Source organism: Bacillus rossius, chromosome 3 (genome assembly GCF_032445375.1).
Source record: "Bacillus rossius redtenbacheri isolate Brsri chromosome 3, Brsri_v3, whole genome shotgun sequence".
Lineage (NCBI taxonomy): Eukaryota > Metazoa > Arthropoda > Insecta > Phasmatodea > Bacillidae > Bacillus > Bacillus rossius.
The window spans coordinates 22,856,653-22,872,563 of record NC_086332.1 but is presented as its reverse complement, the minus strand read 5'-3'; the positions used below and the strand labels follow the sequence as shown (position 1 = coordinate 22,872,563).

Sequence of the window (15,911 nt, the reverse complement as noted above, 5' to 3'; positions counted from 1 at the left end):
TAAACCAATCACTTCATAGCTATTCACTTAATATAAGACCTTTGACAATAATGGCTTGCCAAGTGGTACACAAATGATTGTTACCATTATTTCATCTAAAGCGATGCAGGATATGGACACTAACATATAGAAGGTTTTACAGATTATTTAATTTAATTATATAATACTATTTAACCTTTAATTTTATATTTTTTATAAAAAAAATGTTAGTACAACTACAACAATCTTAATATATAATCAAAACTACAGTGATGGATCAATTACGTTAGTTAAATAGCAACATTATGTTTCATGTCATCAATACCTTTACCTAAACATATTAAAATCCACATCAACAAGGTAACATATTCAGCTTTCTTTGTCCAAATATGAACTACAAGGTGTAAATGGGTAGTTCTACGATAGGAGGTTTCAAGCCTATAGAGAAGAATACGGCCAAGGAGAAAAGTTGGTGTTTTTTCACATAACCTTTAGATTACGATTTTTATCCTGTTTAGGTACCTTTTCACGTAAGGGCAAGTAACTTTATAGTTATACATATTTTATTACTTTTTCGAAGACCAGGGTAAATACATCAGGCAGGGGAGAGACATCAAGATAAGGGTAGATACTAATTTCATTCACCAGGGGAGAGATTTGGACAAAATAAAATAATGAATATAATCAATAAAATCAACTTTTATTAAACACTGTTCTTGACATATAATCAGACTATAATTTTTATCAGACTATAATATTAATCATTAATCAGACTATCATATTACAGCCTTTTTTTTCTAAAACAAGAACGTCTCACTTATAAAAATACACATATATAAATTAACATGCCATTTTATCTTCAACAAATAATAAAATATTATTTTATTAATACTAATTAAGTAGACTAGCGCTTTTTAAGTGATAATCAGACTTGGATAATTAGGATAATTTTCATATTGCCTATGCCTATGCGCTTTGGCCACATTCGGTATACGGTTCATTAAATGAACCTGTTTTAATCATATTTTAAAATTCTTTGTAACCTTATTTTGTAACATGCTAATTTAGTCTTTAGTTTATTTATAGTCTCATCGTTTTTTTATTAATTAAATATATTTGTCTTCTAGCTCGGTCTGATTTAAGTTTGGCAATAACTCTTCTACGGAAATTACTTTGCGGCATCTGATGATCAAAATTTGAAATAGATGGTGTTGCTGGAATATTAGTTATATTTTGAAGAACAAGTCGTTGCCTACGCTCTCTTGCTTTCTTTTTCCATGTCTTTTTTGTCTTACGGTGCTCTCTAGGAGTCATTTGTTCGACAGTTTTTAAGGTTCCTTTAATCTTCTTTTTTAAATATTTTTCCTTTTCTTTTTGCTTTTGCAATTCATAGTTTTTGGGATCATTTTTAATCTTTTGATATCGTAGCCTCCCTGCTTCACGTTTCTTCTGTAACCTTCCATCAAGTGTTAAATTTTTCCGTGGTGCCATAATCTGTAATAATAACAATAATATAATAAAGATATAAACTAAGACCCTCCTTTATTTTTTTTATCATAACAATTTTCAATTGCAATAATCGTTTAAGTGACGTTAATAGAAGTTAGCTTTGTCTGCATTAGTTTTTAAAAACATCTTATGATGAATATTATCTCCCTTGATCAGTGGCTCTCTCCCCAGACAGTTATCTTGACAGGGGAAATACGGCAGGGGAGAGACGTTTTCATGACCAATTCAATTGTTTTAATAAGCAGACTTATTTTTTGGGTTAGTTGTATATCTCACTTTAATTTTCACAGTACTATTAAATTAGGGTAGTAAATGCAAATAAATTAAATGAATATTATATAAGTTTTATGACTTACCAGTGGAAAGACATAACCACCATGCGAAACCACTGCACTGCACGGTCGCGTCGAAACAACTAAAAAATGGCGACGCTGTAACGGCTTACGCGATTAGTATTGCCAACTTCACGTAGATAGATGTCCCTGAGCGCTATTTGCAATATGGCCGTCTTGAATTTATGTTTGTAGTAGCGGAACGAAATTTGGCAGGGTAGATATACAAAAAAAGTGGGACAAAAGTGTAAAAATTATTGAAAATAAACAAAATTAATTTATTCCATCTGAATAATACTAAAGTATAATTATTTAAATACCTATTAAACATACTTTAGTTTAGCATCTGATACAAAAAAGTATGTATTATCTGAAAGTTAAACTGAAACCGGTAAGGGGACAGGCCAGGGTAGAGACTTTTTTAGACTTTGTAAGGAATTTCAGAAAAATAAGTTTTAATTAGGCATTTAATAGTGATGTTATTTAATAAAATACATTAAGGTGATGTGATTTACTGTAAAAAATAGCAACATATAAAATAAAAAAAACTGTTTTAAACTGATTGCCGCACAAATTACCTCTTATTGTAGAATCACCCAAATACTGAATGAAATATGAACAAAATAAAATATGCTAGAGCAATTAATATGCTGTGACTAATAGCTAAAATATTTGGATGTCATCAATATGTATCAACTACTGTACAAGTATCATACAAATAAATTATGATTTTTTACAACTATTTTCACAGTTTTTATTCACATTATTTGCACAAACACACTTTGTTTACAGTAATTATAACACTTTAAATATATTCTGTGTTTGAGTTTTAATAGTTATTAAATATTTATTTTAAATTATATGCACTGAAAACAAAGATACAGACTATGAACGTGAAATTTCTATTTAAAAACTAGACAAACCTAGCATCAGTTAATACATTCAACCATAGAATTATAAGTTTTTAATTTGAAAATATTTCTTAATTCTTAAGTACTCAAGAAGAATAGCTAAATTACAATTTTTGGAAACAAGGATTCTAAATATCTGTGTAAAATTATTAGGTGATGATAAAGATATACAAGAATACAGGATCTGGTAAATCATAGTACATAAATGGAATATATAATTGGCAACACATGCATATTCAGAAATTATTGTTTTGGTGACTTAAATAAAAAAATTCTCTTTGAAAAATTTTTGAACAGTTGTCAAATACAGAAGACTCCCAATTATCCAGGGTAATGACTGGCAAGAGGTCCATGGATAACGAAAAAAATAGTTAAACCACTGTAAAAAAAACTGCAATGTTTTTATCCCTACTATCTAGACAAACACTGTAACACCCGTCCCTCAAAGTAACACCCTAATTCGTTCCAGTAAAACAGGGTGCTAATCAAAACATGCTCGTCATACTTTTTTTCCTATGAGAGTATTTTAATCAAAAAAATTAGTTTTCCAAATAGATAGGTATGACTGCTGACTCCATTTGAATTAAGACACTAATCCCGTTAAAATTAATTTACAGTACTAATACGTATCTAAATACATTTGAAGTACATTGAACTTAATGTTTAATAACATTTAGAGATTAAACAACCTAAAATTAAATTTAAAAATTCACATACTGTGTTGTTTACATAATAGGGCTTGGGCATAACATTTTTTTCCCCTTATGTAAGCACTACCAACATTTCTGAGTTACAAAATAATAATGTTATTGATATAGGAGGTATATTTCAGTTCTAATAGGAATTTAAAAACCATGAACTTAACACTTTCCATTATTAAAACAATTATTTAACCTGTTAACATAATTCCCAACTCTGTTGTTTACTAAACGTGTGTCTACCATGATCTGCCAATAGCACATCTGACACTAGTGCATCCTAGTGGCGAAGGTAAACTAGCCCTGAAAGCTTCTGGCTTTTGTCTCCAGAGTTGTGGTTGACATGCAGGATGACGGAATAAAAACGTTTGCTGAACACTTGGGCGTCGTCAAAAATAATCATGCAATGAAAGAAGTGAACAGCTATTGAGGAAAAGCCAAATAGTGTTTGTTGATTCGTCCCATTATTAATTAATTGCATTACTAATACATTTCATTGTATTTAATGTTACACAAGTGCCGCTGCGGAATTAAAAAGTCAAAAATTATTTTTGTTTTTATGGTTTATGGAAGTTAAAATATAGCTCGGTTAATCAGCAAACTGGATAAACCACACCCGGAAAATCAGGAGTCTACTATCTCTTGTCTTGCTAATAATATGTAATTAAATTACCAAGTGCTTCTAACTAAACAAGAAACGGACTGCAAAATATATGTAAATCACATGCACAAATTATGAGAGAGCCTACAGAAATCAGTAATGATGTAATTCAAGACCTGTCTGGTTTTATTTCTGTGGCGACACCCTGTAATGATGTGCACGAATAACTTCCTACCTCAACACCAAGACAGCACAGTGCTGCAAGACACCTCCAGCCTCGCCCTTCGAGGCAATAGTGCAAGACCGGTGCAAGATCATCACTGTCCCCTGGCCCAGAGCAGATCTGTCGAATGTCAGCCATCAGTTCACATCCGATAAGAGTGGCCATGCTGCCCACCGCACTAGGAATAACACACCACAGCAACACTCGCTGTTATAACTCATTCCACCAAATTATCTGTACACAAGTTTTAATATTGCACCATTCTGTACAATAAATCAAAAACAAATACAATAGGCCCAGTTCAGACCATGTTCATCAAACCTCCAGTAACATCACACCATGTTCAGCAAACCCACAAGTGCGCGTGGCAACCCAATAAAACATGACAAAAAACGGGCTAGCAAGTAGCTGGATGTGGGAAATTCCGGTTCCACTGGGTCCATCCCGATGTCACAGTATTACTTATACCTTGCAGCTAACAAAATATTTTTTAAGTGCAAGTTGTTGCAAATGAAGAAATAATGTACAAATTGTTTGCTTTTAAGTTGTTTCCTCCTAACCAAAGTTAATAATACATTTACAAAAAAAATCAATAGTGACAATACATTTTGAGAAAACTATGTACTTTTTGGTCAAATGTGGTCAAGAATGTTTTCAGCATTTGCAATAGAAGAGATTCTTTTAAGGAAAATAATCATCTTTAAGAAAAAAATCCTTAATGACAAATGGAGTTATTCATCATTTTCCAAAGTAACTATTCATTTTAAGATTTAGTCTGGTAATGTGAAGTGTTGTATTGGGTTAAATAGAGTATGCCTAGTAAAATTTTGATAACTGTATGTTAACTATTTCTCCCTTTCACAAATGTTTGTTACAATGAACAGTGCACAGTGAAGCATGCGATGGGAGCAGTACTGGTACACTGCAAGGGAGGGAATAACAAATATAATTTAGTTCATCTTAATATTTTAAAAAAAGGTAAACCTTTAAACATTTAAAATTAAATGTGAACAAAGCAGTGTAAGAAATTTAAATTGCAAAATATAGTTACAAAAAAACCTATAACTATAATGTACAGTAATTGTTACAAAAATATTTACACCTGTTCATCTGTTGGTTAATTTTGTCCAGATTTGTCTCATAATGCACCTTTGTCCAAAAAGAGCAATCAAAAGGTGACAGGCACAATTTATTTAGTTAAATATTGAGTAATAAAATTTCTTATAGATCAGTATTAATTTTTTTTACTTTGTTTTAATTTGTTTTTATGTGCTTATATGCATATCTAATAAACACACACAATCTAAAACACTCATCTAATGCAAAAAAGAAGTAATTCTTGGTAATGTTTCATTAAAGTACCAGGAAGTAGTGTGCACTCTATTTAAAAAATAGTACATAATAGTTTAAGAAACATTAAAATTATGTAGAGCATTACCAGTGAGTAAATTTCTGATACCTTAAATAATGGTTCCCAAACTTTGAAAACCACCTTTTGCCTCTGGACCATAAATACAAAAGTAGAAACCTGATATATATGCACATCCCTGAATTTACCAGAACAAACTTCAAATTATTCACAAAATCTTTGAATCAGAAAATAAATAAATAGATTAGGATAGGGTAAATCAGTGGTGGGGTGAATCTGAGATTTTTTAAAAAAATATTTTCACACTTTTATATTACTAGATTAATTTTAAATATATCCAAATGTTGTTTACATTTGTTATCAATAAAAAAGGTTTCTGTACAAAAACTTTCTATAGAATTTATAAAAAAAAGTTAGTATCTGTTTTTTTTTTTTTTTTCATGTTTCTAGGTACCATCTAAATTTTTATTTTTCTATACTTTTTTCCCCTCCTCAGTAAAAATGTGTTTCATATAAAGTTTTTGGTTGCTTGAATACCAATTTACCCCGAATTTGTAATATAAATCAAAATATGGTTTAGAGCCATTCCTTCAAATTACCAAAAAATAATAATTTGTTCACCAATTAACACCGTCTGAAGTTACCCTATTTGAAACTATTGCACAAAATAATAATAAAAAAAAATAGGCCTACAATAAAATTAGTAAAAAATGATAGCTGAATTATTACATAAATTCCCAATAATCTTAAATTGCACTAAGTCGAATGAACATACATGTTGTTGTTATGGAATAAGCAAAGGTGCTGTGCGTATTAAGCTTTACAATCACAAGTGGACAATATAATGGCCGCCATCTTATAATATAAATGAACTACCAGAAAATAAAATATTTACAGGTAAAAATAATGCCTGTAACACCACAATTCCTTACAAAACAATTCAGGTAGCAATTCACTGTAGTTTTATAGTTCATTAATTTGCCTACTTTCAAAGGAAAAAAAAAATTATTTTAATAATTACCCAGTTTAATAGAGCTATTTTATAGTGCATTACAGCTAATCCGAACACTTTTGAACTATTTGCTAATAGATTTCATTAATTCAAGAAAGCTGTGAAATACAGAACTACCTACTTGCCCTCGTTCCAATGCACTTACCCAAATGATAGCATCTCTTCCTTACTCTCACCATCTTTGAGATTTGCCAATAATTCAGCGAGAAACACATCCAACCAAAGAGATCTCTGAAAAATATACAGTTTCCATGAACACCTACAGTATCAGTGGTACAGATCTGTGATAAATACAGGACATAAAACTCATTTAAAAACCCTTAAATATATTTTTATTATTTTTTGTAGATTTTTAAGTCATTTCACTGCATGGATGATGATAATTGTAAAGATTTTGGACTCACTCTTTTTCATACTTTTTACCCCAAACTTTCCCTGTACTTCCTGAACTTCGCTTTCCTCTATAGAGTTTCTTACAAACCAGTGAGAATAAACAAACACTTTTGTGGGATAGTCACCAATATTCAAAGCACCCAAAAAAGCTAACACTTAAACTTAACTATCTTTTTTAAAAATATGTATATTTATAATATTCTGACAATAGGCTTTTTTTTTACTATTTTTATTTTATTTTATTTATTTTTATTTATTTATTTATTTGAATTTGTCACATGCCCACCAACAGTCGTAGACTTTAGTGATGGGCACTACATGCAATACAGGAACACAGTTATCTCTACCAGTGTATGGACTCCTACCTCCGTCGGTACCATAAGAGGAAAAAATCTACAGATGGCCAGCAAACGAGAGTAAGAGTACCACACACTAGTAGTGATAATAACAGAACAGACAAAACACTAACAAAGGTAAATGAACCATTACACAAACACATAAAACATATAGGTAAAATCATATTATTAAATGTTAAGAGAGATTGAAGGAAAAATAATATAGCTATGACAGACATAAATCAGAATTTATAATTAAACACTGTTGGAATTCAAATATAGATTATTGTAATTTGCTATAAGTCTATAAATACTAATATCATTATTAGTAAGAAGAGTACACAGAGTAGAGCGTAAGCGGGAATTGAATTGAGGAATTCTTAAGGCAGTATTGTCAAGAAAATAAGGGCATCTGAATTTATGAATGTAACAATTATGAACAAAAAGATAATGTTTGATGATTCTGTAAAAAGGAATTGCAATATTGCAATACTTTTTTTATCTGAGAAAAAGTTATTTTTCAATCATTTGTTTATATAAGTGTACCATTAGCACCACGTAGAATACAGTAAATAATGTTTATGCCATTGTAATTTCTGTAATGGAAATAAGAAAAAAACTGTTGCCAAATTTACAAACAGGTTAGAAATAATTATGTATGTATTTTACAGTAATAAAATAGTGCTGGTTAATAATTATGTTTTGATGTACAATATTTTAGGTTTTAATATGCACAGGTGAACTCAGTGAAGAGACTAAACAGATCTTGTGAACAAAACAACAGAATAGCTTAAGTGTTGGTCTGTTCTGTTGTCGTGTTGTTCAGAATATCTGCATAGTCTCATCGCTTGGTTCACTTGTGTATCGCTGTATCATTCAGATTATCTGTTTAGTATCATCGCTGGATTCCTGTGTTCGTTGCTGAGTTGTACAAGGTTGTTGTTGTTGTTTGTCTGTAATTATTGTTCACGATGGACCTGTCTCGTCGTTGTCAGTTCACAGTGTTCATTTGTGATGTGATATTTTTCTGACTTATTCCTTCCACTGAATTCTCTTTGCTGTCTATGCATTTCACTTTTGACATTTACTGATTTTGGCTTGGTTTCTATGTGTTTGCGTGTACATCTCTTTGCCATTGTTGAGGTTTCTCAGTGACACCGTGTAAACCATAAAAGGAATATCACCAAAAATAGTTTTAAATCAAACCTTCCTTTATTTCAAGAATCATCCAAAGAACATATTGATTTGAGTTGTCAAAATTGATATGTTTGAAAATTATTCTCGTATTTTGATGGTCGTGAGAGACTGTGATAGGCAGTAGTGCAATTTATAATGATTCTGTACAGCAGTTATTGTGTGAATTTGGGTGATATTCCATATTTTATTTAATATTTGATCAAATTAATGGTGTAAAAACCCATAATTTTTTCAACATATGTTAATGTATAATGAGCATTGCTAAATATTGGTAGCAACTTCGAAAAAGGTGAGTTTTTTTTATGTGTGTTGAATTTTTATGTTATTTTACATTCCCACCCGTTGTGTTAATTTTCAAGAAGACTATGTTTTTCAATAAAAAAAATTTTAAGATGCCTAAGTAGGTGTTTGTACTTCTAAGTGATTATAACTAAAGTGAAAGTTTGGTTAGGTTAGGTCAGTTATATGAATAACATGTAAAATTGTTGTTTAAATATTAATTCTTTATTTATTTTCCGAAACTCTGGATTTCTGTACGTATAGGTGATCATAATCTACGTGGAAGGTTGGTTAAGGTAGTTCAATGATATAATACTCTAAAATCATGAAACAGTATGATTTCTTGCAAATTTGTTTTTTTTCTGTTTCAAGGGGATTCTGGGAAACTCAGTAGTTGAGAAGGGCCTAAAAGTCAAAGACAATTGAGTCATTTAGCAAATTAAAAATGAATGAGTAAACATATGTAATATTATTGAAATCTCTGTCACTGAAATTTTATCTTGAAAAATAAAATCAATTTTTTTCTCATTTACAATGTATATTTTCTACATAATATTCTGAACTTCTATTTTCTACCCACTAGTGAGTATTTCTAAATCCACTGTGAGTACAAAAAACACCAAGTACTTTGCTCTCTCTCTCTCTATATATATATATATATATATATATATATATATATATATATATATATATATATATATAAATTCTCGTGTCACAGTGTTAGTTATCATACTTCTCCGAAACAGCTTGACCGATTTTTATCAAATTTTGTATGCATATTCAGTATGTCTGAGAATCGGCTACTATCTATTTTTCATACCCCTAAGTGATAAGGGTTGTCCACCCCAAACATTTTTTTTTAATTTTTGGACAAAATTTTTTATTTTATTTTTTTAATAATGTGGCATTAAAAAATACATACCACCCTAAATTTTCACCCTTATATCACCAACCCCTAATTTTTAATAGAATTTTATATTTTTCAACCCCGGTCCATAGCTGATCTATTAACACTTGATCAACCTTCACCGCCTACAGCGAGCTAATTACCTGGATTAACACATAGACCACATATTAATATGAAATTTCATTCCTAAGGGAGTGAAAAAGTGATAATTTCATTTTATAACAGAAAAAATCATAGGTCATAGACATACAAATAGTGAATGAGTGTCATTTCTTTATGTCTGCCACACGATCATACACATAGTAAGGTCTGGCAAATTCACATTTTTCTCCTTGGTGAGACCAGTCCGCTTAGTGGAGCTCGCAGCGGCTAGCAAAATAAAGGCGCTCATAACAGTTTTGTTCTTAACTTCGTCAATAGATAAGAGTTAGTTGCCTTGAATTTTAAACGCACCATCGTTTGATGTGTTTGTCATGTCTTTAATTTTCGTTTGTTTGGGCCGTATGCGTTCCTATACAATTCATCCAATTGTGATGAAATTTTGGTGAGTTTTTATGCGCATGCCCGTAAAGGTTTCTGAGACGGTATAACCATTTTGCAATAGTTGGAGCACAAATCGTTTCAAAAAATGTGTTTATTTCATATTATATAGCTGCACTTTGTCTGTTTTTGTTGTATAAGTGCGCACGCATGACACAATTTATTTAAATATTAAAGAGATTCAGAGATAGTGTGATATATATATATATATATATATATATATTAGTGAGATAGAGAGAGAGAGAGAGAGAGAGAGAGAGAGAGAGAGAGATAAGTTGAGATAGAGCAAGGTATAGAGAATGAAATGAGTTAGATAAAGAGATATATAGATGTATAGAGCTATATAGAGATTTGTATATAGAAGAGATAGAGATAGTATGAGGTATATATGTAAATATGTAGATATAAAAAGATAAAAAGCGATAGAGAGATACATAGATATATAAAGATGTAGATAGAGATAAATATATTTTTAGAGAAATGGATATATGATTTGTATATGTGTAACTAACTACTTCAAACATATTACAAAACAAAACTGAATGAGGAATTGCAATGCATGCCGAGCATTAGCTAGATAATGGAATCTTTTCAATATGTATTAGTAACCTCTTATTTTTCAGCTTTTTTCTATAGTGCTTTATAGAGTCTAGACTACATACAGACCACCAATTTTTAGATATATACAGGTAACTAACTATACACTGGCAGAATGTCTGTCGGGATCTGAAAGTGATATAAATTATTTTGCACACTTGACATTCAAATTATGAAGACAATTACTAACTACATCTGATTTTGAAAAAGGTACCCTTCACCTTGTGTTCAGCCTGGGCAACGCCGGGTACTGCAGCTAGAAATTCCCTAGAAATAATTTATATGGCAAAACAACGTATCTATACACATATCTATACTAATATTATAAATTATAAAGCTAAAGAGTTTGTTTGTTTGTTTGGAAGCGCTAATCTCAGGAACCACTGGTCCGATTTGAAAAATTCTTTCAGGGTTGGATAGTACATTTATCGAGGAAGGCTATGGGCTATATTATATTATCAATAACATTAGGGATCCTTACTAAAAGTCCAATTTAGAATCAAATGCATTGGAGGGGGTTAGATACAACATGCAGTACACGTACAAAGTGTGTGTTGACAATGCCGCAGGTGCTAGAAGTTTATTTCCTATTACCTATTAACATTGTTGCCATGCACTAGATGCCTTATCATTCTTAATTTTCCCATACAAGTAAAAAACATCCCTGTGATATTAACAACGAAGCAATCAGAACCCTCATAAGAGTTCAATTAGTATTTAAATACTTTTTATCACTATTGTTTTTTTCCTCTTTCTGTGTTTAATTTGTTTTTTTATTGCCCTTTTTTTCAAGTGTATATATTTTACAGACTTGAAACTTCACAGTAATGTTCCTTATGTTACGCAGGATGACATTTTCCGAAAATTATATCCCATTAGTGGTTAAAACCAGGCAACAGTGGGTACTTTGTCTGCATGAAAACATGATTTTGCATTGTTCATGCCTTCTGCGTCTCCATGGCAACGGGCATCGCGCGGCAGTGGCGTACCCACAAGGAGGGGCATGTATAATGAGCGGCGCAAGAGTGATCTGCCTGTAGACTGCCGTAGCGAAGTATGGGTACATCAGTTGTACGTTGCGTGCATGAGTCGGGAAACCATCGGTGCTATTAATTTTCTCTACGGTACATTATACAGCATTGTAATAAATTTTCACTAATTTTTTTTTATTTACCATTACTATAAATGGGAGATGTGGCTTAATTTTTTTCCATTAGTATAGCCGTGCAAAGCCGGGTCGGGCAGCTAGTGTGTGTGTGTGTGTGTCTATAAATACACATTTTTTTTAACTCCTGAATTTTTTGTAATATTTCAGTATAATGGCAAATCTACAACAGTATTAAAATTACTACCCAAGACACAATTACGTATTTATTAGTTGCATATATATAGATACACAAAAGCACAAAAGGATATGTTTTCCACCATTTCAAATACTTGGAAAAAGACGTTCACAAGTCAATTTAAATGTGGACTTTGTGAGAGGTTGTAAGTCATTGAAAATGTGAATCATTTAATGTTTCTTCTAAATTTGTAGTATTGGTGATAGTTTTATTTCATTAATGTAAGTATCTGAAGTTAGATTTTTGCATGTGTTGTTAATTGTTTCAAAAATAAATATCCGTTGTGTTAGGGCGGCTTCGTTAATAACTTAATTTATGTAGTATGTAAACAAGTAGGTACATAATACATTGTTATGTAGGTGAACTAACCTAACATCAAAACAGTAAACTAATGCAAAACTAAATGCCAGTTTACAGAATTATTAGAAATGTCATAAAAAAAAATAATGCATTTTCAGATTACATAATATAGAAGAAGAAGCTGCTGATCTTAAGTTAATAATCCTGCAAAAAGAATTTTTAAATTGGGACTAGGTTTTCCCTATATTTAATAACAAATTTTTGCCACTCTAGTTTCCTAAGTGTAAGAATTGCAAGCATGGAAGGTACCCCCACCAGCCTGCAACATTTTATTCCTCATTTTAAAACTTGAACCAAATAATAAACATAGCAGGAGGATGTGTGCATGCCCTTTGCTCATTTCACTCGCATTCTGAATAGCTGAGTATTGCATATTTGCAATAAAAATAGAGAAAAAAAGGTAAATATGTAGTTGGGCTGTATTTGCGAAAAAAAATTTTAAAAATCCGAAAATACCTTTATTTTATGCTCTTCAACGTCCTCTTTTCATTAAAAGTGGCGGCGGTAAGAAATTCCAAATAATTTAGGAGATATCAAATTTTTAAATTTCATCATATGTAGTTGAGCGGTATTTGCGAAAAAAAAATGTTAAAAATCCGAAAATACCTTTATTATATGCTCTTCAACTTCCTCTTTTCATTAAAAGCGGCGGAGATAAGAAATTCCAAATACTTTAGGAGATATCGAATTTTTTAATTTTGCAGTACAAGACCTGTGGAACCATTCGAGCGACGCCATTTTTGTTATTTTGCCGTGTGTTCGTGAATACGTGAATCGTCAATGCGTAATTAATAAAATGGTTGATTAGGTCAGGTCAGTTACATTATTAATACTTTCAAACTAAGCGACATTAAAAATAATGTGAATTAATTTTAATTATTCTTTAGTTTTAAATTATTTATAATGTAACTGACCTTACTTAACAAACCCGTAACAAAGGATGCACAGTAACAACTCACGTAAATTTTTTTTGTTACTTATTACTTGCGCAACAATATCAAAATAACAAATAAGACTTTAAAATTAGAAACGTTAAAAACTCACCTAAGTTGGAGGCGGTAATTAAACACCCTTTTAAACAATAAATAAACTAAATAATCACGTATTGGTTCCTTTGAATTCTGGCCTATCATGAACGGTAAATATGTAGTTGGGCGGTATTTGCGAAAAAAAATGTTAAAAATCCGAAAATACCTTTATTGTATGCTCTTCAACTTCCTCTTTTCATTAAAAGAGGCGGAGGTAAGAAATTCCAAATACTTTAGGAGATATCGAATTTTAAAATTTCATCATATGTAGTTGAGCGTTATTTGCGGAAAAAAATGTTAAAATCCGAAAATACCTTTATTATATGCTCTTCAACTTCCTCTTTTCATTAAAAGCGGCGGAGATAAGAAATTCCAAATACTTTAGGAGATATCGAATTTTTAAATTTCATCACAATACCAGTGCATTTATGTGGCGATTATCATTGTTTCTTGTTTACGCACGAGTATCTACTTTTTTTATTGGGTAATGATGTCACGTGATTTTTCGTGAGGTAAATATGTAGTTGGACGGTATTTGCGGAAAAAAAAAGTTAAAAATCCGAAAATACTTTTATTATATGCTCTTTAACTTCCTCTTTTCATTAAACCAGGCGGAGATAAGAAATTCCAAATACTTTAGGAGATATCGAATTTTTTAATTTTCATCACTACCTGTGCATTCATGCGACGTTCTACATTGTTTCTTGTTTACAAGTATGATTTTTTTTTTCCGCGACGTAAGTGAACGACTACATCATTTTCTACTAATTGCAAAGGAATTGTACCCGCCTCTATTTTAGGTTAATTTTTTAACATTTCAAATTTTAATGTTTTATATGTTATTTGGATATTGTTGCTCAAATAATAAGTAAAAAAAATAATACATGAGTTCCTAATGTTCATCCTTTTTCCCGGTTTGTTTGGTCAGGTCAGTTACATTATAAATACTTTAAAACTAAACAACCATTAAAATTATTTCACATTATTTTTAATGTCCGCTTAGTTTGAAAGTATTTATAATGTAACTGACCTGACCTAATCGACCATTTTAATTAATTAGGCATTCACGAACACACAGCAAAATAAAAAATCACAACAGTCGAATGATTGCACAGGTCTTGTATTGCAAAATAAGAACGGCGATATCTCCTAAAGTATTTGGAATTTCTTATCTCCGCCAGGTTTAATGAAAAGAGGAAGTGAAAGAGCATATAATATAAGTATTTTCTGATTTTTTGCATTTTTTTTCGCAAATACCGCTACTCTACATATTTACCAAAAATGTTTATAGAAACTTTGCACTACACCTTAAACTCACTAATAATACCTATAAGATTTGGACTAGTCATTATGAGTTTAAATTTTATGTATCACACTTTAACCATCATGGGAAATATCCACTATGCCTGCATAATGTAGAAATTTGTTTATAATATTTAAGGCGTCCTAAACATGGCAATTTATTTTCTGATGGAGGTATAAAGTGCCACATTAAAGGCGCCTTAAAATAAAAACCAGAGTAGGTTCCCACGAAGCTGATACACTGGATTACACCCACGTGTGTGTACGTTAAGGTACTCTATATCTATATAAGGTAGAAAAACGTTTTCATTTAAAGTTAGGTAATTGACATATATTACACTAATTCATTTTTTCGAAAGAGAACCTTTTATTATCCATCATGTTGTGTTAGGCCTGTTTTGCACGAAAGTCTTCGTGGACTCACCCGAATTTTGTGGTACGGTTCTGTAACTATGGTACCTCTACGGAAATGAATACAGGATTCGAAGCTAACTTATACTCAAGTGTTTCACTTCCTGTGTCAAAGTTCTTAAAATATAAGAATAACTCATTTGGCTTACTATTACCAAGAAACATTTACAAACAAACAAAAAGTTTCAGATATAGGTAAATATATTTTTAACAGAAATATCACAAACACTAACCTCATATGTAGCCGCATCAGCTTGAATAAAAAGCTCCCATAGTTGCTGGATCTTGCTAGTATTCATATTAGCCATTTCAGCGACTTAATTTGTCATCACCTTGACACGATTTTCAACCTAAAATACAAAACAAATATGACAGATCTGTCAAAATATGCCATAACCAAATTTCAATACTCAAACTAATTATTAACTACATACTTTCATTACGAAGTTTATCTCTATTCTAAACGGAAAAATATTCTTATTTAAGAAAGAAAATGTGTCTACTCTCTACCACCACAAAAACGTTTCAGCGTGTTTAAAAAAAGTAAGACGTTACGTAAAGGTCTCTCCGTAACATAACACGGAA

The 15,911-nt window shown here is 31.0% G+C and overlaps 1 protein-coding gene across 3 annotated transcripts in view; it reads right to left on the bottom strand.

Moving 5' to 3' along the window:
* LOC134530338 (lysosomal-trafficking regulator) overlaps window positions 1-15,911 on the bottom strand; it is a 114,370-nt gene extending 98,459 nt beyond the window's left edge. For 2 of the 3 annotated variants that reach the window (XM_063365078.1, XM_063365081.1), the window contains exons 1-4: window positions 15,761-15,911; window positions 15,560-15,676; window positions 6,780-6,865; window positions 4,263-4,431 (exon numbers count right to left, since the gene is read on the bottom strand). In XM_063365078.1, the coding sequence (XP_063221148.1) occupies window positions 4,263-4,431; window positions 6,780-6,865; window positions 15,560-15,634 (330 nt within the window). In that variant the 5' untranslated portion in view covers window positions 15,635-15,676; window positions 15,761-15,911. The remainder of the gene's footprint in view (window positions 1-4,262; window positions 4,432-6,779; window positions 6,866-15,559; window positions 15,677-15,760) is intronic. The other variant, XM_063365079.1, reaches the window with a different exon arrangement.